The sequence below is a fragment of the Trichophyton rubrum genome (assembly GCF_000151425.1).
Source record: "Trichophyton rubrum CBS 118892 genomic scaffold supercont2.6, whole genome shotgun sequence".
Taxonomy (NCBI): domain Eukaryota; kingdom Fungi; phylum Ascomycota; class Eurotiomycetes; order Onygenales; family Arthrodermataceae; genus Trichophyton; species Trichophyton rubrum.
The window spans coordinates 101,364-126,926 of NW_003456423.1; the positions used below are offsets into that span (position 1 = coordinate 101,364).

The following is a 25,563-nucleotide window of genomic DNA, read 5'->3' on the forward strand; positions in this document are numbered from 1 at the left end:
CCTTGAGAAGATTTATTATATCATGTAGGGCAGTTCACGCCCTAGCACCCTGTTCCAGAACGGCGAGTTCGTCAAGTAGTTGAACTGTTTCACCAGGATTAGATATCCACGCAGTGGTGCATGCAAGTCGTGCCTAAATATAAGATTATCAGTTAGGAAAAATGAGTCAAATGGATAAGGAACTATAGTCCATACCTTAAAATCATTTGCCCCAGCAGAAAGGAACTGGTCTCCTATATGCAGAGTTTTGGATCTATCAATGCCACCGAAGTACTTCTGGCAAGCAAGGACACCCCACGATTTATCCCCAATATCTACAAAGACATCACTTCCACCTATCACAAAGTAGTGGATTAGTGTCGCCGTATTATCGCAAATAGACTGCGGGTACCTTACCATTGAATGCGCAAAATGGAAGGCGCCTGCCAACCTCAGATGTTTCAATAGTTTGCTGCGCCACCAAAACAGTCTCCTCCAGTTGCTCACGATGCATTCGATGTCCCTCGAGCGGATATATACCCACGGCCCTCTCCTTTCTCAAAATTGCAGCGGGGAGCCTCAAGTTACTGACACAGTCTCGCAACGCGGCCTCCGCGATGTCTAGTAACTCTTTGATATCCTCATCGTTCCACTGCTTCATTTCATCCAGCTGCCACTCGCTCTGGGGCTTATAGGTGAGCAGATCGGGGGACTGAGGATCAAATTCATACATGAAGTTGCTCTCGCCTCCAAGAATAATGAGATGATTCTTTTGCTTAACGCTGAGGTCAGCGGAGTCCTTGATAGCTTCCAGGAGGCCCTCGAGGCGCTCTTTGTATTTTGCAGCAGAAGAGTATCCGGCAGCAGTCACAATACCGACTCTCTTGTTTTGCTTCAAGAGAAGTATTATCCTCTTCACAACTGGGTTATCTGCCGTGAGAGAACACCCATCATCATAGAGTGTTACATCTCCGTCAAACGTAATCAGCTGGACTTCACTACGGCGAACAAGACCCATTAACTGAGCAGTATTAAGCGTGAGACGGATATCATTGAATGACGGAGGCACAAATCGTCTGTGACTAATAAACCTCTTGTTATCCTGGTATATGAAGGCATCTTCCAGCAGTAGTGGCGTAAAGAAGGTACCAACAGAGGGAACTAGCAGTTTCAATGTAGATTTTCCGCTAGCTCCCGTTTTCTGGAGTTCAACTATGGCCAGAAGTCAGTCTAGTGGTTTATCTAGTTATCTGTTTGAGTATTTTTTTTTTTAATGCAAACCACATACTGTGGTCATTGATCAGATGTTCAACATCCCGCATAATCTCAACATATCTATTATGTGTCCGTTCGGCAAGATGTGCGAGGTTGGGGCTGTTTTCCTTGTAAGCAGCAGTGGGTTGCGAATGCAGAACGAAGGGAACTGCAAGAAGGCCCTATATAAACCTATTCAGCGCAGGTTATTCAGCTTTTCCTTCCTGAAGAGCTGACCTTGATCCATTCAATCTGATATATTCGTAACACAATGCGTTAGTCCAGATATTGAGTTACCCGGGAGCAGGAGACTGGTGTACGGCTGATGATCTCCTTGGATCTTACCAGTTGGTCACGGCGATGTGACTGTGAAGAGACGACGGTCAGACATGCAAATTCTATTATCCCCGCAAAGTACAGGATACAGTGGAAAAGTCCAGCCATATTCCTTAAGGCATGGAGAGTGTAGGATCATTAAGCTTACCTTGAGGGCGTCTATTTCTGGTGTCAGTCTTTGTGTAGTTATCGCCTCCCCCGGCCCAGTTCCCCTGGGGTGTTGGATGTTACTTACACTCGACACGGTAGCGGGTAGTCATGTTTCCTGTCTGTCTAGGCGCTTGATCTACCTACCTCTCTATGGCTCTAGTTCCCTTCTTGTTGGACGTTGGTTTCTTGATACTTTTTGCATCGTCGGTTAGTTAACTTGTACCTCGGGAGTGGAACGTGCCCAAAGGCGGGCAGGTCTTGGCGGCAGAAGGGACGGGCTTTTCCATGTCATGTTTATCTCAACGTCAACGGTTTGTTGCTCCTACAACCATCTATCCTAACTAGATACCTGAGAGGTATAAACAGAGGGCCTTGCACCCGGAGAGATGAGGTTGCCATCACAGTTGTCCTCTGCATTTCCGCCTTACTACCACTACCACTTGGTACCTCAGATCCACCAACAAGCGACTTTTGAGCTTTGTTACTAGTTACTTAGCTATATCACCATGTCTTCTGTTGCCAATTTTGCCATCATTCGGCACCATCTCAATAATCGGTTTTCGGAGACTCCGACAAGCTTGGCCGAGTATAGCTTCGTTGCTGCGTCCATCTACCTCAGTCTTAGCTACTTTCTACCTCCCACATTCGCAAGTGCCTTCCTTGCCCGTCTAGCAGTGCAGTATAATAACTTACTAGAGGAGCCGGGCTATATAGCAGGATGCAAGGGAGTATGACACTCGCCCTCGGCATGGTCGATTCCATCCACGTTAATAACATTATTCGTAAGATTTTCTCACGCCAGGTGTCAAGGCTGAGGGGCTTAACTTCTGAGTTTCTGCCGTAACTACTCTGTAGTTACCCCATAGATCTCCCTGTAGAACAGGCTGCTTGTCCAACCTGCTCTATGCGAGAGCCTGATCGTCTGCGGGGACATCTATAACATTGCTTGTCGTACTGACGACTTTTGGAGCTTGCGGAGAGAGAGACAGCGGCTCGATCTCCTGGTCAGACGATGATGCAATGCTATCACGGTGGCGGACATTTTCGTCTTCGTCTTCCCACATAATACCACTGCTATCGTCATCATCAACGGTATCAGCGAAGACATCCGCCGCCCCCCTTAATGCAACCAGGCGCTGCAGGGTCCAATGCAGGTCCAGGAGGTCCCAGCTGGGTAGTGGCAAGTTTTCGGGGTCTCTGGTCGTCAGGACGATCTCTCGCCCAGACGCAATCTCCTCGCCTGTAAAAGTGTTCCAGGCCCTGTAGTCCTTGGCGATGCCAACGAGATCCTCCGGTATGGTAGGGTCAGTCAACAGGTCGACACCCTGAGCTGCTGGTTTCCGCAACGGCAGCCAGTAGAACTTGACAGTGAATTCCTTGCCGTCGTCGGACCGGCGAACTGGCTGCAACCCAAACAAGCCCTTAGAATGCCACCTATGGATCGTAGGTGCAAAACACAGCAAGTTCTCCACTACCTCGGTAGTGCCTCGTGGGAATGCGGCGGCCATCCAGGTATTAACACGACGCTCCGTCCAGAATAATTGTAGCAAAACCCAAAATCGGTGTTTATTATTGTCTATTGAGAAGGAATTCCTCAATGAGTGCGGAAATATATGTGCCGCGTCAACGGGGTCAAGAGATTTTGTAATTAGGCACCTATTCTCATCTCTAAAAAGACATTGCCTCCGTGCTGTTGACGATCGATCGGAGTCTCTGCGCTGGCGTTTAGCTGGAGGTGTGGCTGGCTGCGACGTTGGCTGCGGGGCTTGCTCATCTTCGTGGACGTCACGGTGTAAACCTGCTTGTCTCTCGATGGTCGAACGATGAAGCGGGGATGACTGGCTGGGACTCCCGCGCGGTGAGGCGAGTGGGGACTGCGGTGCTGACGGTGATGGGGAGCGGGACTTCCAAGGATCAAGCTGTTGCCATAGGAGAGCGACATTTTCAGTCTGATGATCGAGTAGCTTAAAAAGCTCTGTCCGCTGATTCGGGTCAAGGAGAGCTTCGAGTATCTCGATGTCCGCCAGCCACAGACCAGCCCAGGTAGTAGAGGAAATTCCCTGGGGCTGAATTCTTCTAAGCAGGTCCTGTAGCGAGCTTAGCAACTCACGACGTCGTTCACAAACGAACTCCTCATTCGGGCCGTGAGAAGTCATATTGGAGATTTCGGCGAAGAAGACGGGGGAGAGGGCTTCGAATTCAAATAATACACTAGGATGCGGTTTGAGGCTTGCAGCAAGGTTGTCTGGTCCAGGAAGTCTGGTCACGATTATTCGCGGTTGCAAAGTTACAATTGGAAGGGGGAAGAAGTTTAAGTCGCGGGTAAGTGGGTCACCTGACGCCTCTAGCCCTATTCGTTTCGGTTAGAAGGAAGATCAAAGCATTCGATTGGTTGAAAGGGAATAAGCATCATGTTAAGGTTCAGATCTGTGGCTTACATCATCAGTCTCTGCCATGCCTAGGCCCGAGGTGCCCGAGGTGCCCGTGATCTACCTGACGGGCGGGCGTGCCCCTGCTAGTTAACAATTGCGATGGCAATAATGACATATCTGTGCTATCATACATATCTGTGCTATCATACACGATCGAAACAAGATGGTGGGTGCCTATTACGATACCTTCCGTCACAGGTAGTTAAGTCGGACGGAATATCCTCGAGTGAGGGAATGCGACATCATATCCTGCCTGAAATCATGATAGTATTCAAGAAAAAATCTTACGAATAAGGTCATTATTAACATGGATGGTAACTAACTACCCCGTCTTCCAGAGTTCCTCTGTTCCGCATTCGCGGGAACCGGTGAAACATGGTCCATCTAGTCCGCCGTAACCAGATAACTAGTTAACCTCAATATAAATAAATACGTGGCTGCCTGGACACTCACACCCGTTCTTGATTTCAGCTCGAATTACTTTCCATCACCATCGACCCGGCACAAGAACGAGCAGTTAGAGATGTTCTTTCCCCTCATTGCTGCCATTGTGGCAGCTTGTGGTCTTTACTATGTATACCTTACCACACTTGACTATTTGGCGCTGAAAAAGATTCGTGTACGCGAAAGGACTCGACTTCCCCCGAAAGTCGAACAGTCTCCAGTGAAGTTTGGCATCGACTTCTACGGCAGAGTCTCAAAGGCAGTTGAAGAGAATCGCTACTTGGAATTAGAGATGGAATTGCTCGAAAAGCATGGCGATACCGTTTCGGTTTCTATGTTTGGGAAACCTATGATCTTGACTCGCGAACCAGAAAACATCAAAGCAATGCTTGCCACCCAGTTCGAGGATTTCAGCCTCGGCGCCTCGAGGTACAACAGCTTCGTGCCCATGCTTGGTGACGGTATATTTACCCACATGTATGGAGGGGGAAAATCGGGTCAACCATGGCGCCATTCCCGCAGTGTTCTGCGCCCACAGTTCGCAAGGCAGCAAATCCAGGATCTTGTAGTTCTGGAGTCATTTGTACAGAACATGTTTAACTTGATCCCAGAAAAGAAGACCGTCGACCTTCAGGAACTCTTTTTCAAGCTGTCAATGGATACAGGTACTGGAATGTCTCATTGACAACCCAACCCTTAACCCAAGCCATCTATCGCTAACCTGGTGTTGACAAACTAGCAACCGATTTTTTATTTGGTGAAAGTGTCAATAGCTTATTACCAGATTGTCTTGCACAAGAGTCCCAGTTTTACAATGACTTTACTCGAGGATCAGGTACGGCGTCTTTATCCCCCCGCCTCTACTTTTATCTATTGAGGTTTAGATGGTAATAATGCCGGCCTGTGGTAGAGATTTTACTTCATCGAATTACCCTCCAAGACTTTTACTGGCTCCAGAAAGACAGTACTGAATTCAAGAAGATATGCAAAAATATGCATGCATACTTGGATAAATTTACAACAAAAGCTATAGAGCGACAAGCTTCTGGCAAACCAACCAGCCACGATCTAGGTGGAAAGTATGTTTTTCTAGAAGAGGCTGCAAAAGAATTCCAAGATCCAGTCCGACTTCGATCAGAGCTTTTCAATATCCTGCTTGCTGGTAGAGACACAACTGCGGGCCTTTTATCTATCTGCTGCCACCAGCTCGCAAGACACAAAGACGAATGGTTCCGCCTTCGAAAAGAAGTAATCGAAACCTTGGGAAACCGAAAGCCAACATATGAGGATATTAAATCCATGAAGTATCTTCGCTATGTTCTTAATGAAAGTCAGTTATATCGTCTCTTTACCGTTCACAAGCTCTATTCTGTCTTATGCATGTCACTGCGTTCCGGTCCGCAGCAAACGTACCCGTTTGTGAAATGCATACTAAGATAATCTGGTCCGCGTCATTCAACTCTTCGTCTCTTCCCAGTTGTACCATCCAATAGTCGTGAAGCAGTCAAGCCTACAACACTACCTCGTGGTGGCGGTCCAAATGGGGAGCACAAAATTCTGATTCCCAAAGATACAACTGTATTGTACTCAGTTTGGAGTCTTCATCGTTCTGCAAAAATTTACGGTCCAGACGCAACTACCTTCCGTCCCAGCCGATGGGAAACTCTCCGTGTGGGATGGAACCACCTACCATTTAACGGTGGCCCTAGAATCTGCTTAGGTCGTAAGTGAAAGTTCTCCCTTCCTTCCAGCGCCATATTTATTTGCGGGAATTTGAATTGCGGTCTGATTTACCCATGCTAACTCTTGTAGAACAATACGCATTGACTGAGGCATCCTACGTGTTAATCCGTCTTTTGCAGACATTTGAAGATATTGAGAACCGAGATCCAAATCTCCACTTTATCGAGGACTTGAGGCTGACCCTGGCATGCCATGGAGGGGCAAATGTGTCGCTGACAAGGGCTAACTCCAAGCGCTAGTTGAAGCAGAGCTTGTGGAGTATTGCCTTTTCCCCCTATACCCTCTTGAGGTGTTTATGAAGGCACCATTCAAACTCAAGCCCAGTTATCTTAGAAATGTTCGAGATACAAATCCATCTAAAGCTGAATGCAAAAAATTCAGCTGCAGATGAAAAGGGTTGGGAAACACATAGCTAAAGTTAAACAAACGACTGAACCAACAGCTACCTAAATGATACAAAAGCAGAGAAGATACACCATTTCAAAATATGAAAAGAATGTTACTGTCCTTGTTTCTCAAACCAAGTCCCTGAATTCACACTCATCTGCTGACCTTCACACTCATAATCATTAATAGTTGGGTCTATGAAGCCGTTTGAAGGAACTCGTTGAGGGAAATATCGATTGATATCTTCTAGGGCCCTATTGGTTTCGTGAGATTGAGAATTTTTCTCGAGGTATCTCCGCATTGAGTATGACAGACCCATAGAGACCATAAATCCAGCCTGGAGTTCACGATACTGCGACATAGAGCTCGTAGCTGAGTGGTATTCTCGGGTGCCGGCAGTCTGACCGAGATGTCGATATTGATGACCTAGAAGGTTGGCTTGGTGAGAACTGCGAGTTTCGTTACCGTTGCTCGTTGGCGTCCTGTGGTGGCCTGTTGAATACATAGCCGGGTGACTGGAACTTGATACCCTGGCTACCTTCGAGCTGGAGTGGATGCAACTATTCTCGTGGATAGAGCTTGATGTTCTTGCGGATACAAATTCTCGAGCATCAAGCTTAGAGGGGTAAGAAGGTTGGGTATACGTTTGTACCTGCTGGGAGTTGACAAGTTCTAGGTTTGTCTCACATAGAATTCTATCGTGCCCGGGCACAAGATTCTGGTCAGACACTGAGGTACTTCCCTGACTGGCATGGCGACCCAGGTCGAGATGGCATCTGTTACTGATATTGTACCCAGGAATTCGGCGCGATTCATTAGGCAACTCATTGGTGGCTTTGCGCTTTCTATCCATATTGAACAGTTATAGAATACGTCCAACAATGATGCTGACTTGATCAATGTCTCAAGGAATTGAACACGGCAATATGAACGCTCAGAGAGTAGCAAAATTAACGCAATGTTGTAAAGGATTCCATAGGCAGCATGGTGTCTAGTCTTGCCTGGCCTGCTTGTAAAGCCACTCGAGGGGCATTCGGGTATGAGCTTTTGTGGTTTTGCAATGCCTTGGTTGGAATGCATGAGACGATTTAACCAGCTAGATAAATTGAGATCTTCTGCCTTGTCCGCCTGAGTATGTATGGAAAAAAAAAAAAAACATTAAATCAGGCACTACCACCTTGTCCAGCCTCTGGAAAGGTGAGGCGCTGCTTTCGACCGGCGCTCTGCTTGTGAGCCTCGCAAAATGGTGTATAAGGCTGGGCCCCCGGCCAAAACTCTGAGGGCTGTGTTCTATATATGCCAGGGCATGCTTGGAAGTGGCAGTGTCCAAGCCTCACCATCACGTTGATCTTAGAGACCCCTATATCGTAATGACCCTCCGTAGATGCAAAGATGCAAGATGGGACTCTTTTAAAATATTAATTTCTGACTACTTTTTTGCCTAATGAGAAAAGAGATTGAAATAGATATTGCACGCACTGCCTCGGAGAATTTAGACTTTAAATGTATGAAATGGTAGACGCTGACCAGAGCTACGAAAACTCGCAATCAACAAGAGGTAAGATGAAGGCAAACTCGAAAATCGCCCAATGTTATCACCTCCAATCACATGGCCATCCACCATCAGAAGAAGTAATCGAAAAGAGAACCAAATCGTTGCTATACGCTTCATTTTCCATCCTCAACATCCTCGCGATTTATATGATGGACCTCAATCTTGTGCCTCCTTAATTGGTCAATCCTAGCAAATCCCGCGGTATTCTTACACCCAGGTATGTTGCACTTAAATGCTTTCTCGTGTTTTTGTAGATGTGTCCTGAGAATCTTGTTAGCTGTAGGAGCTGGGAGAAGCTTATCAAGATGAACGTAAAACAGAGTACATGGGACGCCATTAGTTATTATGGAGGGGCACACTTACTTAAAAGAGGAATTCCGCCCAAATATAACAACCTTTCCATCGCGGAATCCGCCCTTTGTGCATTTTTCACCATATGGGCATACCCAGTTCCCCACTCCACGTCTGTTGAGGTTGGGGTACGTGTTTTGGAAGGCCTCCATAGATACTGGAAAGGCTGTTTCCTCCGCTGCATTGTTCGTGCTCGAGCTCCACGAAACAGTAGGCGTAGGCGATCCTGAGTTGAAGTCAGGTCCCATTGCACAATTTGGGTTAATCTGACTACCAGTTGAAGAATTGTTGTTTGACCTGCAAGAAACCATGGCAGAAGATGCTGTCTGTAGTACATCCCCCATGTGATGGGGTGGGTTGGGGCTTCGCCGCCAGACCATTGATGTTTCATTGGCCATTTCCTCAAGTCTAGTTGCAAGTGTACTGTGCGCCATTAGTGAGCGTTCCATGATTAGTCAAGCCGGCAGATAAGTACTTATTCATGAATTCTCTGGAGAGAGCGATAAAAGAAAAACCCTAGGAGGGTAGAGTATATCAGAGATAACAGTTGATGAAACTATTGGTATACGGAGTTCTATTGAGCAAATAAGGTGGAAACACTCGAAGGTACTTACTTGAGGTCACGTTCCTTCTCACTCATATATGTAACCATATCCATATCGGAAAGATGATGCATTTCATTTAGTTGTTGGATATGAGCCTCGATATAAGTTTTTATATCCTCTGCCTCGACCAAGGCAGAGGCTATCTTCGACGTTAAAGCCATCATATCAACAAGGAACTCCCCAATCTCGACTAGCCTGCAGCTAGGAGCATGCGCAGGCTTTTTATCTGCCTGAACTGAAGGCGCAGGTGTGGGACCAGAAGGCTGTTGTAAGAGTGCCCAAGGAGAACCGCCATCTCCGGGCGTTGATAAAGGCTGTGATCTAAGCCCTAAGTTGGGAACAGTAGCACCTTTTTCTTCACGAACGCTGGTATCGGACAAGTTTAGCTCGCTAAGCTTTGTTCGGATGATTTCTTGAAGCCATGGGCTAAGAGGCTGTGAACGTGACAGAAGTATGTTTGCTGGAAGATCGCTGGACGACATGGCAGCCATTTCTTGCATACATCGGCTTGGGACAGTGGTATTACTTGGCAGTGTTTACGCTGTAGGCGTTCTTATGTATGCCTCTCTCGCCACGTCCTGGCAGGCGGTTAGGAAACAAGTAGTAAGCAACCCAATGTGGGATGGAAGGATCGACTTCCCACAAGAATTTCGCACAGGGCAGGGCGACGAACGGGAGCAGAGCAAGGTGAAGCCCAGCCCGGCCATAAATATAGTCCGTGGGTGTCCGGGGTAGCTATGTACTTTGCTTCCTCTCTTAGGCAAATGGATGTAAGGGCGGGTTGGATATGTACGTCAGGCGGGCATCAGGCAAGGCAGTGCTACTTACCCAGCCTTGCGGCCTGCTTCAGAGGGGAGAGATTGGAAGTCGGGCAGAGTGAGCAAGACCGGAAGATCCCAGTCACTCAGTTGGTCAATTTGGCAAACCCTGGGCTAGGGTTGACGAGGGAGGCTTATGCGCAGGGAGATTAGCATAGTTACCGCAGCAGCATGTGTTTTTTTTTTTAGCGAGCCCCCCTGTCCCAGCCAGCCTGACAAACTTGCATGCGCCCTTATCTCTCTTGCAGCTTCATGAACACCCACATGTATCCCTTGGTTGCCTCTTTCCTCTCGGCTTGCTGTCGTTCTCATCAATATCTTCATTATTATCAAAGTCTTGTCGTCCCTCGAAATGTTGTTTGATGTCGTTTTTTCGCTCTTCGCCCAATGCGGATCCACTTGTTTACTCACGTGATAAAAATATGATTACTAATATACACGTGATGCGGCTCATTGTTTGTCATCAGGAGCGGGCCTTTCACCGCCTTCCGAGTGCGGCATAGCGGGGCTGGCAGAATATATTTAGTCTCGGCTCAGCCGCAACTAAAAAGAGGCGCTTGCGGCTTTGTTCTTTCGACCTCGATCACCCGTTTCTTCTGGCGCTCTTGCTGTTGGATTCCTTTGCCATTCCACCCATGACCCGAAAGCGCCTCGAGTGGTGAAGCTTGATCGCCAGTTGTATTCCTATCATGCGAAGAGAGATATTATGTCCCTTGCCAAGAAGCGTAGCTGGTGTGACGAAACCATGGATCCACAACAGAGGCAGTTCGCCAGCTACAACTTCGACCCGCCGAATTCAATATTTTGCAGCCCGGAAACTCTAATGGAGTTAGTCCAGCAGGACTCTGGAGGATGGAGCGAGAAGTCAGCGTTCAACACAACAAGGAAGATACAGGGAGGAGTTCCGCGGTTCAAACTTATTAGCAATGCTCCGTCCCAGGAGCCTAACCAAGGCGAATCTAATCAGTCGTTCCGTAAGATAGCTCTACCACCATGATCTCCAATCTGTCGGCGTTTGCGCATTCTTCGCTAACTTACGGCTAAGAAGAACTGTATTTCAGCACAGCGATGGACCCTAACAATATGTTCAATTTCAATGACAACATGGAACACCAACCATTCCTGGGCCCTGCGGTAGCTCTTCCCTCCACGGCGATGGCTAGCAATCGGAAAGTTGAGATGGAACTTATCAACCCTTTCGCACGGAACCAGGACAGGAGACATAAGTTTTCCAGAGATATTATCATACCACCGGTGAATGGAGAAATTAGCAGTTACATAAAAGTAAAGCTTCGAGTACCTAAAAGTCAGAATGATGATCAGAATGCCTTACACACCAAGCGTGGTTGCTCCAACTCCCGAACGGTGATTCCGCTACATTCAGAAAGATATTCATATCCACGTCAAGTTAACAGAGGAATTTCACTTATACCCTCAGTCATTCCTCCGACTATAGCCATGCATAGCGTCTTTGCTGAACATCAGTTTGATGGACAGTGCCTGAAATTTTGTATGCGTCCCTCAACTCCCTGGTATGGTTAATGTCTTAGACCGTGAAGGGTGGTTAGTTAACCAAAGAGAGGACAGACCAAGCAGCATTTTGTTCCGGAAGAACTCTTCTTGCTGGAACTAATTTCTGGATAAAAGAGATATTAGCCATGGCCCAGCATGACGAGTGTGTAAAGCACGCTGTGGTAGCTTTGAGCGGCAGCTATTTACTGGATTATAACTCGCAGCAAGGCCTTCGTGACCGCGTCAACTATCATTATGATCAAGCTAAACATATGATAAGCGTTGCCCTAAGAAGCAGGCAAAACCAAGACATTGGTCAAGGTGACAACCTTGTTGCTGCTATCATGTTGCTTCTAGTGGACGATGTGAGTTATCAAACATTTCTATCCGATTCTCTGCTGGCTTTTTAAGACGCGCGGAACAAAATTCAATAAGAAAGAAGCTGATGCAACTAAGTGCGTGAATTGGGAGTTGCGTATAAATAACGCCGAACCTAACTGGATATTGGCTGCGAGGCTAGCCAAGTCCATACTTGACAACTCGGACCCTGGGTACAGATACTGGCGGCCTGATAACACCCAATATAGCGCTGCAAGACACGGCTATGCGAATTGGGTGGCTCTTGCATGCATTCTCAGCGAGCTTGTAACTCCATTAGCATCTCGAGGAAACCCGAATGCGTATGGTTGGCTCCTCGCAGGAACGCAAAAGGAAAGCTGGAAGATCAACGGCGGTACTGGTCTTTGCCCCAAGTTACTTCATATAATATCACAAATAACGTATCTGTCTGTCTTGGTGAAGGAAGTAAGTAACTGCGTTAATAATAGATTAGCTCTCCCAGATACACTGTCAGTTGATTTATGTCTGATCCTCGTTTTAGGATTCCTCCATGGCGCCCATCTATGCAGCAAAAGTGATCAGCAAAGGGCTGAAAACATTCCACCAGTGGTCAGAACTTTCTGATGGGTATCCAAGTGCGGAAGAGCTGCTTCGATCATGCGACCTAGACAAAAATGGAAAAGTACAGACAGCAACGAAAGTGACCGAGCTGACTGGAGAAACTTGGGTTGCCGCCGCCCAAATATACCTCCACTGCCGACTGTTGAGGTAAGGTTCCTCTTAAACTCGATCTACCCAGGATAGAATGGAGGCTGATAATAGACGTAGAAAACCTCGCCATCACCCAGATGTCCAAAAAACAGCCAAGGTTTTATGGAAATGCGTCACCATGATGCCATATTCAGGAACGCTGTTCACGTCTCAGGCTCCCTTTTGTCCTATTTTTATTGCATCCCTTGTCTCGATAGAGAAGAAGGATAGGATGATAGCCGAGGAGTGGTTCACAACCGTCGGACTGAAAGGAAAATGTAGATCAGTAAGTCAGCACGAGGTTCCGAACAGTTTCATATGTCACCCAGCCCTTAAACCTGCCCACATTTGAAAAATTACCATTCAATAGGCTAACGAGGTTTATTAGAGCGTTCCCCCGGTGTGGGCAGCAGTCCAGGCAATGTGGACGTGGATGGATGGCGGTGGGGTTAGCCACGTCTTCGATGAAGGTGTGCCAGTGCATAAAAGACCCTCCTGGTGGGAAAGTATGGTTGATCAGCTCATTGCAACAGTAGGTTATGTTAGTTTAACATAACTCTACCCTCAACATGCCCGCTGGTGAATCTAGTATTCAGTCCTATAACTAGTCCTTGTTCTTGTAAGAGAATAATATATAGCATATTTCAATTGTTCCAATGACTCGGCTTGGGTAGCCTTGAACAAAATGATAATGAAGGAGAATGTTTACACTGCCGATATATCGTCCTATTCAGAACAGTCTAGGAATTTCTTTGAAGTATTCCGTAGAAAAATTCGCGTCAGCCTTCGGGCCTGATTTTTCAGCTTATGTAATAAACGGATAATATATAATCCACAATGAGGCTCAAACTTATTACGTAATGGTGTCACACGTGACTGTTTTGAACTTCCTTCAATTTTCTTTTTGCGCCAATAATAATGACATTCAGCATCAACTAACTATTTGATCAACAACGACCAGCGTCTGCTCTAAATACAAAGGCGACATGCTGCGAGGGACTTCATGGCTTTACGTCAAGTCAAGGAAAAACAAACAGCGCTCAGAATGTTGAATATGCTAAACGGAATTCAAATGTCAAAACACCGCCAGGAATGGTCAAAAAGTGAGCACAGCCATCGAGATGCAAGGCGGTCTGACCGTTGGCCCTGGGGCGAGAAGGCGGATTCCACCTCGACTCCCCCCCCCCGGTCGCTACCTAGTATTTTGTGAAATCGGAATTCATTAAGAGATATTCGTCTGCATTGGTGGGAATGAGTCAGCAACGGACCTTGACATGAATTCAACCTTGGGATCACCTACAGAATGGACGGTTGCCAGGGGCCTGCCATCTCTCCACCTCGGCGAAGCCCGCCATTTTAAACTGGCTCCTCATTCTCTCTGGACCGTACTTCCACGCCTCAAAAAAGTCGACACGTTCCCCCGCGGAGAAGTGAAGGCCAAGAGGGTGGCAGTGTACGTCCCGCCTAGCAATGATGGAGAATCGGTGGACTGTGTCTGGTGAGCTATCAATGCGGCCGGAGATTTGCCAGTCCTCCTCTTTATACCAATCACACCTCAAAACTTCGTTCGAGTATTTCAGGCCATTTCGAATGAAGCTATCCCAGACTCGTTGGGGATCATGGTACGACTCCCATAGCTCTGGCAGGTAGTCGCAGGCATCCAACCCTAGTAACATGAGATCGTTACGGCCCATGACATGTTTCCACTCCTCCAGCCTGGAGACGGCGAGGGAGAACTCATCGTTCCCGAACATGGAGCCCAGGGAAAGGATAAGTTTAGGAGACTTGACAGGCCTTAACCAGTTCAGACCATCGCTGAAGTCGCCCCAAAGGCCGAAGCATCGGACATAATGGAATTCTGGGACAAGTTGCTCCATTGTCTGTTCCAATGCCTGCTTGGAAAGATCAAGAGCAAAGTATTGCACTTCTACTTTTAACTGCTCAAGGTGCGCTAGAAGAGGCAGCACCTTTCGGGTATCCCTTCAAGAACTAAATGTCACCATTTTATTCAAGAAGACATGATGTCAGATCAATAATATATAGGGCAAATACATACCCGCTACCCATGTCGACGATTGTGCATCCCTCCACTATCCAGTCCGCTATCTGGCCCTTGAAGGAGTTCAGAAGGTTTATTTCATCCTGGGTTTGTTGGTATTCCGGCAAATGAGTGATGTCCTTCCAGATCTTCAATCCTCTAGTATTATAGAACAGTCCCGTTGGAAGGTCACGAGGATTCCCACCATTTGAACCTAGGAATTGATACTCTGTTAACTCCTTGAGTGAGCTTTCCAAGCGGCCGCCTCCAATGTCGATAACCGTCCCTGCCTCACACATGAGCGTGCGGGTATCCTATATATGACATACACCTATGTTAGATTAGGTATCTGAAGGGGAGCAAAAAATATTCTAACCTCGCGAGGGAAAAATGAAGGCATATTGATCACAGTCGATGGTTCCCCTCTTTCGCACAACTAGAACGGCTTTGAAATGCGACTTTGGTAAGAATCCCTTGGACGTATGCTGGTAGGATTGAGCTGGGATTGACAGATATCAATACAAAATGTGGTGAGTGTAGTAGCTGACATTACCATTACTTGGAGATATTGAAGAGGTTTTCGACCTCTTTTATATTCCACTGACCTACATTTAGGCGGCTGTTTAACACCAAACGCCTGGACTACGGTGCAAGGCATACAGCTACGAATAATCATGGCAGAAGAAGCCTTTAGCAGGATCGAGAAGTAAGGCGGATGAGAAAAGATCCAGTATTTTTTGCAATCCCACGCCTCTTTCTGTCGTGTTTTGTGTGTATTGTTAAACCAGTTTGTGCTGAAAACACGGCGGAACAATGCTTCAACAAGGTCGCCTTTGCCGCCTTGAAACATGATTGGAGGGAAAGGCCGCTTTTGACTAGGCTTCAGGCGTTTGTGAAAGACGCTCTAGTGAGGCGAGAGGGAGCCTTCACTGCCTTGCACATTAGTTTACTCATCAATTGTTGCATCGCGCTGACGCCCGTCGTCTAAGAGAGGAACTACTGTCGATTTAGCAGCGATCGAGAGACCCTGAGTCTTCCATGCTTATCACGAGCCCTTCGTAACCTGTATTTGTGTGTTCGTGTGTTCGTGTGTTGCGGCTGTTCAGAGGTATAATCCCTGCTATTACCACGTTGTATGGTCCAAGATATTTCTTTGTTATGCATGTCATCTCTCATTCATGCTTCTAAAATAAGCCTGACATGAGTAAGACTGCCGGAGAACAACGTAGCCCCGAATATTACCATGAAGATCCCTTTCTCTACATCTATTTGTATAACTACATGGTTGACCACGTTTATGTCAATAAACAACTGAAAATAGGACTGTGGTGGCTTGTGCTTATGCTTGAAGCGAGATAACTATGCATAGAATATTCGCGGGTGTCGAACGGCCAATAATCTAGCTGTGGAGCTGCCTTGAACGCTCAGTCAAACTGTCCCATGTCAAGCTTATGTCTGTATGTAAAGAAAAGGATCGCACCCAACACATGTGCGTATAAGTAACGATCCATACATCAAGCCTCCTAGGTTGCCCTATCAGAAAGGCTTGCATATCGATCAATAATCAAGGCCTAAACTACTCCTTCAAGGTCTCTTGAAGGCAAATACACAGCACATGCACCTCCACTATTTGCCCGATCCCAGGCCCACCGTTTAACCATACCTGGGTCCAGCTTCCCTTTGATCATCTTCTCCACGTAGCCCCCAATACTAGGCATAAATTTCCATGCATGGAATGATCCTCCACTCGCAATATAAAGATTCTGAGAATGAGGATGGGCGCATATAATAAAATCTTGATTTGGAGTTACAGCATCCCTGCCTACGGTTAGTCGATTACTCCGCATGTGATAGAACTGGCAGTCATACCAACACATGCGGTAGAATTCAGGAACAAGGCCACCAATATGCTCGCCATAAAGCATATCCTTGACGTACTTGACCTCGTTTTTCAGCTGGGCTGGGACATCCAAAGTCCAGGTGCTGGAGGTCGGATCCTCTGGCGGAGCAGAAATGCGCCGATGTGAATCGTTATGGTAAAGCATATTGGTGAAACTTAGTTCATGGGTGCATTTCAGCAACCTAGTTTTTCCGGGGGGTATGCTTTCTCCTATGCATGATTAAAATCAAGCAATCCAAGTCAGCATCAAGAGGCTAGGGATAGGACAAACCAGGGGTAACCCCAACAGGGTTCACCACAATCGGCGCAAAATCAAACTTTCCCATCTGTTCCGTAGGAACACGGTAAGCACCCATGATTGCAGCAGCAGCCACCATCCTGTCTCCGACTTGTAACGTCGGTTTATCCGGAGCGCTATTGGCTATCAACCAGGCAGTATTCGCTCCGGTGCAGAGAATGACATGCTGTGCACGTAAATCGAGCCCTGTAATTGTTCGTGCACCAAGACAGCTGTGCCCAGTCTCGTCAAACAATAGCTTATCAACAGCGTGGGGGACATATTTCACACCCAGCGCAATAGCGGACTTGATGACATTTTGAAATGCGTTCTCTGCATCACCCCATCCTGCCTCTGGGCTGAACAGACAAGTTTCCACCTTGTCCAGATATGCATTTCGGAAAATGCCACCGAACCGTTCCTTGGCGGTAGCTGGTTCGATTAACTCGATGGGAGCGGGCTGAGAAGTAATGCTGGTATAATTCTCCGCAATCTTACTAGCATGCTCCAGCGTTGTGGGCAATAGCATGCCCACCTGGTGAAAATAAGGGCTAAATATAGGATCGGATTTCCACAAGTCCATGGCTTCTAATGCGAGGCGCATATAGAACGGGTCCGTATATTCTGCGCGAATGATCTTGTTCAGGTCATGGGCAGCTGCTGACGGGCAAGGGGAGGGAGTACGGTCCAGCAGGGTGATATTAGAAGCTGACGAAGGATCAGAGCGAGCAAGCTGCAGTGCCGTTGTGGCTCCAAAGCAGCCAGCACCAATAATCAAGTATGACTGCGGAGGGCTCGAGTTGCACCCAGAGGGGGAAATCGATGGTTGTTGGCCAGGCCCGGAACCCATGGCTATGGAAGGTTATATAATGTGTTAACTAGTTGAAACAGTTAACAAGATACCTTACTGGTTAAGTCCTTTTAGTTAACTAGACGAAAAACAAGATGCTCCCTTGCTCTTCATCACCAGTATACACCACCAGAAGCGGCTTGTTGTTGCTTGCTGGCCAAAATCACGTCTGGGGGCAGCGATGCGGAATGACCAGCTGACTAATAAAATTCTTAGTCATCTCTCATATCAGCAGAAATCAGCCAATCAAAACAGTTCCTCGGCTAAGGACGGCCTGGGAGGAAAGGGCAGTAAGTAAGGAGGATGGAGAGAGATGCTAACCAGCATTCTACACTTGATTTATGGGATATCTTGTTTAATGATGCACAAGAGAGCCTATACTACTCCATGCAAGTTTTGCTTCAATAGTCACCTGCCACAAATCAGCTGCTTAATCATCGGATAACAACACCACTCTCGGATAGCATCCCGGCCAGGGTCAGGCCAATGATTAATGAACGATCTATATGTCAAACATTGAGTTGTTTACGGTTCGACGGCCCTCTCGGGTAAGATAATGATATATATATTTATGTATGTATATATATTTGGCTTGCTTCATCCAGAAGCATTGTCGAGATTTTGAACAATAAAGAGTTGCAAACATCGTGTCTATATGTCATACCAGTGTGGTAAAATAATCCAGATTCATGTCGACAAACCGGAGACCCCATAACTGCCATATACCCGGCTACAAGGTGGTGGCTGGATAATTCCACCCTGCATTGGAGATGGGGTAACTCCATTGTAGCCGGGATTAGCTCTGGTGCTACTGTTCCAGGAATCCTGCAGTACTCCGCTTGCCACAGCAGTTAGCCCGTCGAAAATTGTGTCTCTGACAAGTAAAGATGAGACGAAACTAAACAAAGCTGACGTCGTTAAAACGAAAAGAAAAGGTGGTCGGTGCGTTTTATATGCTTATATAATCGACCACTGCGGCGGGAAGCTTCCCGTCAACCTTATTTTCTTCTTTCATCACCGTTTCTTCTTTCTTCATTATCCTCTTCTGCTCTTCATCATCTCGAGCCGCCACCACCAATAGCCTCAAGCAGCGAAGAATAGCTGCACTCATCGATGGTTTGGCTCAGCCGACCCCCCAGCTTGTTTCGGAGACAAGGATAGTTTACAAGGTTGTCACTCGCTGCCCCCTTTTACATTTCTGTATGCCGTTACTAATTGGCTTGACCAGCGATCCACCCACGTTCTTGCAGCCGTCGCGCGGAGAGGAGAGGCATATCAAGAAGTCAATACGGGTAGTTCATCCGCGAGAAGAGCAACAAAGAGTCCCGCGCCAATCGCGCCTTTATCCTTCCACGGGCCTGCCCGGATTTAACCATGGCTACCGCGGTGTCGCCCCGCCAGCTCGAGCTCGAGCAACTATCCTCCTCCTCCTCCTCCTCCTCATGTACCCCCTCTTGTCCACAATATCCCGCGCACTCGCAGTATACAATGGCCGATTTCGCCGGTACCATCTTCCTCTTCTTCGTCCAGGTCCTCCCCGGGCTGCTCTACTCGGTCATTACCTTTACCACCATTACCGTCCCGACAGCCCTGTTCACCCTCTTCTCGATGAGCTTAACCTTCACAATGAATTTCACGACTTTGTAAGTCCCGGCCGGCCGTTTCCTGCATTACTCTATATACCCACGGCTCGGCGATTAACAGATAATATAGACTATTAATAACCCTCTTCCTCGTCTCAACAATCAGCTGGTTCGTCCGCTATCGGTTCTTGAATATGTACGCTCACCTCCCTCCGGAACCGCAGCGGCAGGAACCACAGATAGACCTTTTTCCAGACACCCAGGAGGGGGACTCAAAGCCGGGACTCGCCAACTATCTAGATGAATTTTTGAGTGCTATAAAGGTCTTCGGCTACTTGGAACGGCCGGTCTTCCACGAATTAACCCGGACGATGCAGACCCGAAAACTTATTGCGGGCGAGACACTTTTGTTAGAGGAAGAAAAAGGGTTCTGTCTTGTGGTTGATGGCCTTGTACAGATATTTGTCAAGTCGGCGAGGGAGCGTGGTAAGGATGGAGAAAGTTCCGTGGAAGACTCAATGGAAGAGGAAGAAGAACAGCACCACCGTCATCACCAGGGGTACCAGTTACTCACAGAAGTGAAGAACGGTGCATCCATGTCCTCTCTCTTCTCCATACTATCTCTGTTCAGTGAAGATGTGAAGCTCCGCTATCAGGAAGGGGAAGAACCTGCTTCACCCAGCCCTGTAAGCCCTTCACCGTTCGCCAGCAGCCCTCGGTCTTCCTTCCAAGACCGCCACCATCATCACCGCGACATATCCCTCCCATCCAACGGCGGACGCCTTCCTACAGTCCCTCCCATGACATTAGACGATACCAACTCCACCGCCCATTTCCCTACAGCCCACACCCCACCAACTTCTTCGGCTCAGAATCGACGTACTCCAAAGCGTTCGAGAACCAATTCCGTTCATCCAGATATAGTTGCTCGTGCTGTGGTGGATACGACCATTGCCATAATTCCTGCCAGTGCATTTCGTCGTCTTACTCGACTATACCCCCGTGCCACAGCCCATATTATACAAGTCATTTTGACTAGGCTGCAACGTGTGACGTTTGCCACAGCCCATTCATATCTTGGCCTCACTACAGATGTCTTGAGCATAGAAAAGAAGATGAACAAGTTTACTTCATTTGATTTACCCAATGACCTCCGCGGGGCCCCACTGGATAGACTCAAACAGAAATTTCAGAGAGCCGTACAACGTCTTGGGCCAGAAGAAGGCTCAAAGGGAATCGCTCTACACAACCCTGGTGTAAGTAATAGGCGGAGATCGAGCAGTTCTCTGCGGAAAGATGCTTCATTAAGGGCCAAGGTATCTGCCGCAAACGGGCAAGCTACATCACCGCCCACCCCGCCTATCACTGATAAAGAGGCAGCAGGTGTAAGCCCCGGAGATTTACTTTCCTCCATTCAGCTATCTAGATTTGGCCCACGGCATGGTATCGATCGACGACTCGCTTCACGGAGTATCCTCCTCGACTCAACTTCAACTCCTGGGATGAAAACTCCGATGCATACTTCACCCGATGCCAGCTCACCAGCAAATTCTATCTTTAATTCTCCCTCTACTGTCCATGTAAACGAAGATAGCCTCTTCCGTGAATCGATACTCGATTGCATGGTGAAGGCATTGGGACTAACAGCAACTACGCGAGAAGCTCTCCCACTTCCCAAAGGTTTTGGGTCCGCTGATGGCTCTCCACATCTTGTCTCTTACGACTCGCGGAAACAAAAAGCTGTGTTCAACAACGCGTTTGGCTACATAGATCCATATGAGGCGTTTGGGGATGGTGACTCCGAATCTCAGATGAGCATTTCCGTTACAAGCGCAGGCGGTACGCCGCCAATAGCCAATCTGAAAGCCGAGTTGAGCAATGAGATCGAAATTGTCTACTTCCCCAAAGGTTCAGTTTTGGTGGAACAGGGAGAGCGTAATCCGGGATTATATTATGTTATCGACGGCTTTTTAGATGTCGGTATCCCGGTGAATGACAAAGGAGAAGACTTGATCGGTCCATCGAAGAGTAATATCCACTCCGAACCGCTGCTTCCCCTTGGAAGACCATCAAACGTCAATGCACAAAATCAGCGGAAGAAGGCCTCCCGTCGATCCCTATACCTGGTCAAGCCTGGGGATTTAGAGGGTTACATTGGTTCCATAACTTCATATCGATCTTTCACAGACGTCATGGCGAAGACGGACGTGTATGTCGGTTTCTTACCGCGAATATGCCTTGAAAGAATTGCCGATCGGTACCCCCTTGTGCTTCTCTCTATGGCAAAACGACTAACCAATGTCCTTCCTCGTCTCCTGCTACATATCGATTTCGCCCTGGAATGGGTACAGGTCAATGCCGGCCAAGTCATCTATCACCAAGGAGATGAGAGTGACTCTATCTACATAGTGCTAAATGGACGTCTACGATCAGTTCTTGAATCTGGTGATAACAAAGTAAGCGTGGTTGGTGAGCATGGACAAGGCGAAAGTGTGGGTGAGCTTGAAGTCATGACCGAAACCACTCGTCCTGCCACTTTACATGCTATACGAGATACCGAACTAGCCAAATTTCCCCGTTCGTTATTCAACAGCCTTGCACAGGAACATCCTGGAATAACAATACAGGTGTCTAAACTGGTTGCTCAGCGCATGAAACATCTCATTAATACCAAGCTACTTGAAGCCGGTGGTGAAAAGGCTCATGATGAAGCAAGCAGCCTTACTTCAACACTGAATCTACGGACAGTCGCAATCCTTCCTGTGACGTCCGGGATACCGGTTGTAGAGTTCGCAAGTCGTCTCCTCAGCGCATTCAACCAGATAGGAGTTCCAGATGGGGTTGCCTCGTTACACCAGGCGGATATCTTTAATCATCTGGGGCGCCACGCCTTCAACCGCATGGGAAAGCTAAAGCTTTCACAATACCTTGCTGACCTTGAAGAACGGTATGGGATGCTTATATATGTTGCTGATACTAGCGTCAATGCCCCTTGGACGCAAACCTGTATCAGCCAGGCCGACTGCATTCTTCTAGTCGGTGTTGCTGGAGCCTCACCCAGTATTGGAGAGTATGAGCGTTTCCTTTTAGGAATGAAGACGACAGCCAGAAAAGAACTAGTTCTGTTGCACGCAGAACGATACTCACCACCTGGTCTTACAAGGCAGTGGCTTAAAAACCGCATGTGGATTAACGGTGGGCATCATCACATTCAAATGACATATCGCGCTACCCCTGAACCTGCCCTGCCACAAATCAAAAAATTCGGTACTGTCTTCAAGCAACGCGTGCAAGTTATCCAGGCTGAAATACAAAAGTATACCTCGCGACGGATCCGCCAGGAGCCTCTATATTCTGCAACAACTCCGTTTAAGGGAGATTTTCACCGGCTAGCACGTAGATTGTGCGGCAAGTCCGTTGGTTTAGTGCTTGGAGGAGGCGGAGCTCGAGGTATTGCTCATATAGGAGTTATCACAGCACTGGAGGAAGCCGGTATTCCAATTGATATTGTAGGCGGCACATCTATTGGTGCATTCATCGGTGCACTCTACGCTCGTGATGCGGACGTGGTGCCTATGTATGGCCGAGCAAAGAAATTCGCTGCCAAGATGGGCAGTATCTGGCGATTTGCATTGGATCTCACATACCCTTCTGTCTCCTACACAACGGGCCACGAGTTCAACCGTGGGCTTTTCAAAGCGTTCAGCGACAGCCAGATCGAAGATTCATGGCTTGAGTTCTACTGCAACACCACAAATATCAGCCAGTCTAGATCGGACTACCATTCTTCAGGCTACGTATGGCGCTACGTGCGTGCATCAATGTCGCTAGCAGGGCTACTTCCGCCGCTTTGTGACGAAGGTAGCTTGCTTCTGGATGGCGGATACGTGGATAATTTGACTGTTTCACGCATGAAATCTCTTGGTGCAGACGTCATATTCGCCGTGGATGTGGGTGCCATCGATGACAACACTCCACAGGTATATGGTGACTCACTGTCCGGATTCTGGACAGTTCTCAATAGATGGAATCCATTTACTAGCGTCCCTAACCCGCCCACTCTCTCTGAGATCCAAGCCCGTCTTGCCTATGTCTCATCCGTGGACGCACTTGAGCGGGCAAAAAACACCCCAGGATGTCTTTATATGCGTCCACCAATTGACTGCTATGGGACTCTGGAATTTGGCAAGTTTGATGAAATATACCAAGTAGGCTATCAGTATGGAAAAGGATTCCTAGAGAAGCTCAGGAAGGAAGGCTCTCTGCCAATGCCAGAAGAGACCGAAGAGAAGAAGAACATGCGGAGGACTATGGCACCAAGACGAGCGAGTATTTAAAGGGCGAAGAAGAGCAGGGATGAATACCAGGGAGGATATATATATTTTCAAGCCACCTTTCTGTTCCTTTTCCTCATACCTCAGCATCATTATATATACCCAGCCGGCGATACCCCATATATGGCATCATGTCATTCCAATGGTTCATCTACGGAGCATTAGCATGAATACTGTAAAATACTACATACAATGTTATTGATTTACCATGCTCTTTACTAGCATTACTAGGGTGCATAATTGAGGTTCTCGAATAATCAATTAGTATACAACAAAATAAAATTACGGTCAATAAATAATAATGATAATAAAGAATAAATTACTACAACTCCAACCATGATGCCAATAATAATGTAATTATCTTTTAGCCTTACGGCTCGTCTTTGATGTCTAACGAGCCTTTTTGACCTGGCTCCAGCTCCGCATCACTACTCCAATCTGCATCTTCGCCCGCGGACAAACCTTCTCCTTCATATACATCGCTGCTAACGCTCGCCTTACGGCCAATCTTGTTCCCAGGGCTATCGCCATCTGTGGGGGTAGAGGGTTCTACCACGACAACCGGTGCCGCTGGTCTTTGAGGCATGCTCTCACTCCGTCTACGTATATGTTCTTTGCGAAGCATATCATGAGTAGCGGTATCCTTTTTCTCCTCGCCGTTCCAACCGCCACACCCAACACAGCGCCATCGCCCAACTTCTTCCAAGGTGCGAATACCAGGCGCAGCTTGTCCGTTGACTAACCTGCAGTGGACGCATATCAGTGCCAGGCGGTTTTTTGGCAGCGTTTCATCTTCACCAAGGAGAACGTCAAGTATCCTGTCATACCACTGCGGCTGACGGGGTTCAATATTCTGAGTTGGAGGGAAGGCACTAGGATGAAAACCAGGCTCATCTGGAGGATGGTGCGGTGGCTGCTGTTGCATTTGTGCTAACTGTAAGCTGGATGGGCTCGGTGGGTTTGACGGAATATCAACTTGTTTGCGATCGTGTTTCTGTCCCATGGGGCTTGAAGGGAGGGAACCGGCAGTTTGTGGCCGTCGAATATTAGCTGTAGGAGGGGGTGTCATTCTGGTTCTTGGTCCCTGGAAGGGGAGAGAAGTTCGAGAACGAGGACCTTTGCGTGAGCCCCCATGCTGATTCATCCCTTCCATGTCATCAGCACCTTCTTGTGGAGACGGAGACCTCGGAGGCTCTGCGCCATATTTCTCGAGTAGTTGCAGAGTAGAGTTGTATTTCGTAGCTTCTTTCAGCTTTTCAATAGTCTCGTCACGTTGTTTCTGCAGTTCTTCGAGGTATTTCTGTGTCTTCGTGATTTGATACTGGAAGAACGCTGCGCCTATCCGCCGAACTGTATATATTCTATATATCCAGACATATCAGATATAGCACACCAGAGATAAACAAGATCGGGGTATCATACATTACTGGGCTACCTGACAGGGCCGTATACTCTACAGGACCCCACCGTTCCCAACCTAACACCAGCGCCGCAATAAGCGCATACAATATGTACGCAAAGGTAGTATACAGCGTCCAGAGGGCCCTGAACCGGCGAGCACGTTGCCTATGAACCTCTAGTCTGCCATTTGACTGTGCGATCTTCTCAGACAAGCCTGCGAGTGTCTTCTCAAATGACGCTGGAGAGTTATCTGGGCCCTGTTAACTCATCGTTAGCTGCTGTAGACCTAGTTCATGTACTGCGAAAGATAAGCACTTACTCTCCATGGCCAGAGGGACACCATGGTGATTCAGTATCAGCGATCCTGCTTCATATCAGCGTGTTAAAACGGCCGTTCGGCGCTGTACCATGGTCTTCTTGAGCTTTTATCTGCGTGTTGGCTGTGTTAGAAGCCATCACAGACGTTGCTGGCATCAAGAAGAGCCAGTTGTTGGCTGCTGACTAAGCACGGCCATTCTACATATT

General features: G+C 47.7%; 12 protein-coding genes across 12 annotated transcripts; 5 read left to right on the top strand and 7 right to left on the bottom strand.

The window, feature by feature from the left end:
- Window positions 1–34: 34 nt before the first annotated feature.
- Window positions 35–1,829, bottom strand: TERG_05439 (IMP 5'-nucleotidase; the record flags this gene model as incomplete). Its single annotated transcript, XM_003233516.2, has 8 exons — window positions 35–133; window positions 196–335; window positions 397–1,191; window positions 1,268–1,415; window positions 1,471–1,485; window positions 1,579–1,599; window positions 1,718–1,728; window positions 1,805–1,829. 8 exons carry the CDS (start codon window positions 1,827–1,829, stop codon window positions 35–37), a joined length of 1,254 nt encoding a protein of 417 aa, XP_003233564.1.
- A 792-nt stretch (window positions 1,830–2,621) lies between these two features.
- TERG_05440 (uncharacterized protein) lies at window positions 2,622–3,875 on the bottom strand (the record flags this gene model as incomplete). The annotated part of the gene is made up of 1 exon (XM_003233517.1): window positions 2,622–3,875. One exon carries the CDS (start codon window positions 3,873–3,875, stop codon window positions 2,622–2,624), a length of 1,254 nt encoding a protein of 417 aa, XP_003233565.1.
- A 799-nt stretch (window positions 3,876–4,674) lies between these two features.
- On the top strand, window positions 4,675–6,577 carry TERG_05441 (uncharacterized protein; the record flags this gene model as incomplete). The annotated part of the gene is made up of 5 exons (XM_003233518.1): window positions 4,675–5,260; window positions 5,335–5,430; window positions 5,506–5,925; window positions 6,073–6,318; window positions 6,408–6,577. 5 exons carry the CDS (start codon window positions 4,675–4,677, stop codon window positions 6,575–6,577), a joined length of 1,518 nt encoding a protein of 505 aa, XP_003233566.1.
- A 260-nt stretch (window positions 6,578–6,837) lies between these two features.
- TERG_05442 (uncharacterized protein) lies at window positions 6,838–7,578 on the bottom strand (the record flags this gene model as incomplete). The annotated part of the gene is made up of 1 exon (XM_047748435.1): window positions 6,838–7,578. The coding sequence occupies one exon, from the start codon at window positions 7,576–7,578 to the stop codon at window positions 6,838–6,840; it is 741 nt and encodes a 246-aa protein (XP_047604417.1).
- An 815-nt stretch (window positions 7,579–8,393) lies between these two features.
- TERG_05443 (uncharacterized protein) lies at window positions 8,394–9,718 on the bottom strand (the record flags this gene model as incomplete). Its single annotated transcript, XM_047748436.1, has 3 exons — window positions 8,394–8,541; window positions 8,644–9,054; window positions 9,246–9,718. 3 exons carry the CDS (start codon window positions 9,716–9,718, stop codon window positions 8,394–8,396), a joined length of 1,032 nt encoding a protein of 343 aa, XP_047604418.1.
- A 1,081-nt stretch (window positions 9,719–10,799) lies between these two features.
- On the top strand, window positions 10,800–11,051 carry TERG_12285 (uncharacterized protein; the record flags this gene model as incomplete). The annotated part of the gene is made up of 1 exon (XM_047751263.1): window positions 10,800–11,051. One exon carries the CDS (start codon window positions 10,800–10,802, stop codon window positions 11,049–11,051), a length of 252 nt encoding a protein of 83 aa, XP_047606596.1.
- Window positions 11,052–11,122: 71 nt separating this feature from the next.
- On the top strand, window positions 11,123–11,596 carry TERG_12286 (uncharacterized protein; the record flags this gene model as incomplete). The annotated part of the gene is made up of 1 exon (XM_047751264.1): window positions 11,123–11,596. The coding sequence occupies one exon, from the start codon at window positions 11,123–11,125 to the stop codon at window positions 11,594–11,596; it is 474 nt and encodes a 157-aa protein (XP_047606597.1).
- Window positions 11,597–11,712: 116 nt separating this feature from the next.
- On the top strand, window positions 11,713–13,211 carry TERG_12287 (uncharacterized protein; the record flags this gene model as incomplete). Its single annotated transcript, XM_047751265.1, has 5 exons — window positions 11,713–11,931; window positions 12,023–12,370; window positions 12,447–12,667; window positions 12,728–12,941; window positions 13,044–13,211. The coding sequence occupies 5 exons, from the start codon at window positions 11,713–11,715 to the stop codon at window positions 13,209–13,211; spliced, it is 1,170 nt and encodes a 389-aa protein (XP_047606598.1).
- A 736-nt stretch (window positions 13,212–13,947) lies between these two features.
- TERG_05445 (uncharacterized protein) lies at window positions 13,948–15,093 on the bottom strand (the record flags this gene model as incomplete). Its single annotated transcript, XM_003233522.1, has 3 exons — window positions 13,948–14,635; window positions 14,712–15,007; window positions 15,070–15,093. 3 exons carry the CDS (start codon window positions 15,091–15,093, stop codon window positions 13,948–13,950), a joined length of 1,008 nt encoding a protein of 335 aa, XP_003233570.1.
- Window positions 15,094–16,264: 1,171 nt separating this feature from the next.
- On the bottom strand, window positions 16,265–17,720 carry TERG_05446 (uncharacterized protein; the record flags this gene model as incomplete). Its single annotated transcript, XM_003233523.1, has 3 exons — window positions 16,265–16,511; window positions 16,563–16,803; window positions 16,865–17,720. 3 exons carry the CDS (start codon window positions 17,718–17,720, stop codon window positions 16,265–16,267), a joined length of 1,344 nt encoding a protein of 447 aa, XP_003233571.1.
- A 1,374-nt stretch (window positions 17,721–19,094) lies between these two features.
- Window positions 19,095–23,959, top strand: TERG_05447 (lysophospholipase; the record flags this gene model as incomplete). The annotated part of the gene is made up of 2 exons (XM_003233524.2): window positions 19,095–19,363; window positions 19,434–23,959. 2 exons carry the CDS (start codon window positions 19,095–19,097, stop codon window positions 23,638–23,640), a joined length of 4,476 nt encoding a protein of 1,491 aa, XP_003233572.1. The 3' UTR covers window positions 23,641–23,959.
- A 48-nt stretch (window positions 23,960–24,007) lies between these two features.
- Window positions 24,008–25,473, bottom strand: TERG_05448 (uncharacterized protein; the record flags this gene model as incomplete). The annotated part of the gene is made up of 3 exons (XM_003233525.2): window positions 25,358–25,473; window positions 25,060–25,295; window positions 24,008–24,998 (listed from the first exon to the last, which is right to left on the bottom strand). Exons 1-3 carry the CDS (start codon window positions 25,379–25,381, stop codon window positions 24,008–24,010), a joined length of 1,251 nt encoding a protein of 416 aa, XP_003233573.1. The 5' UTR covers window positions 25,382–25,473.
- Between the last annotated feature and the right edge of the window lie 90 nt (window positions 25,474–25,563).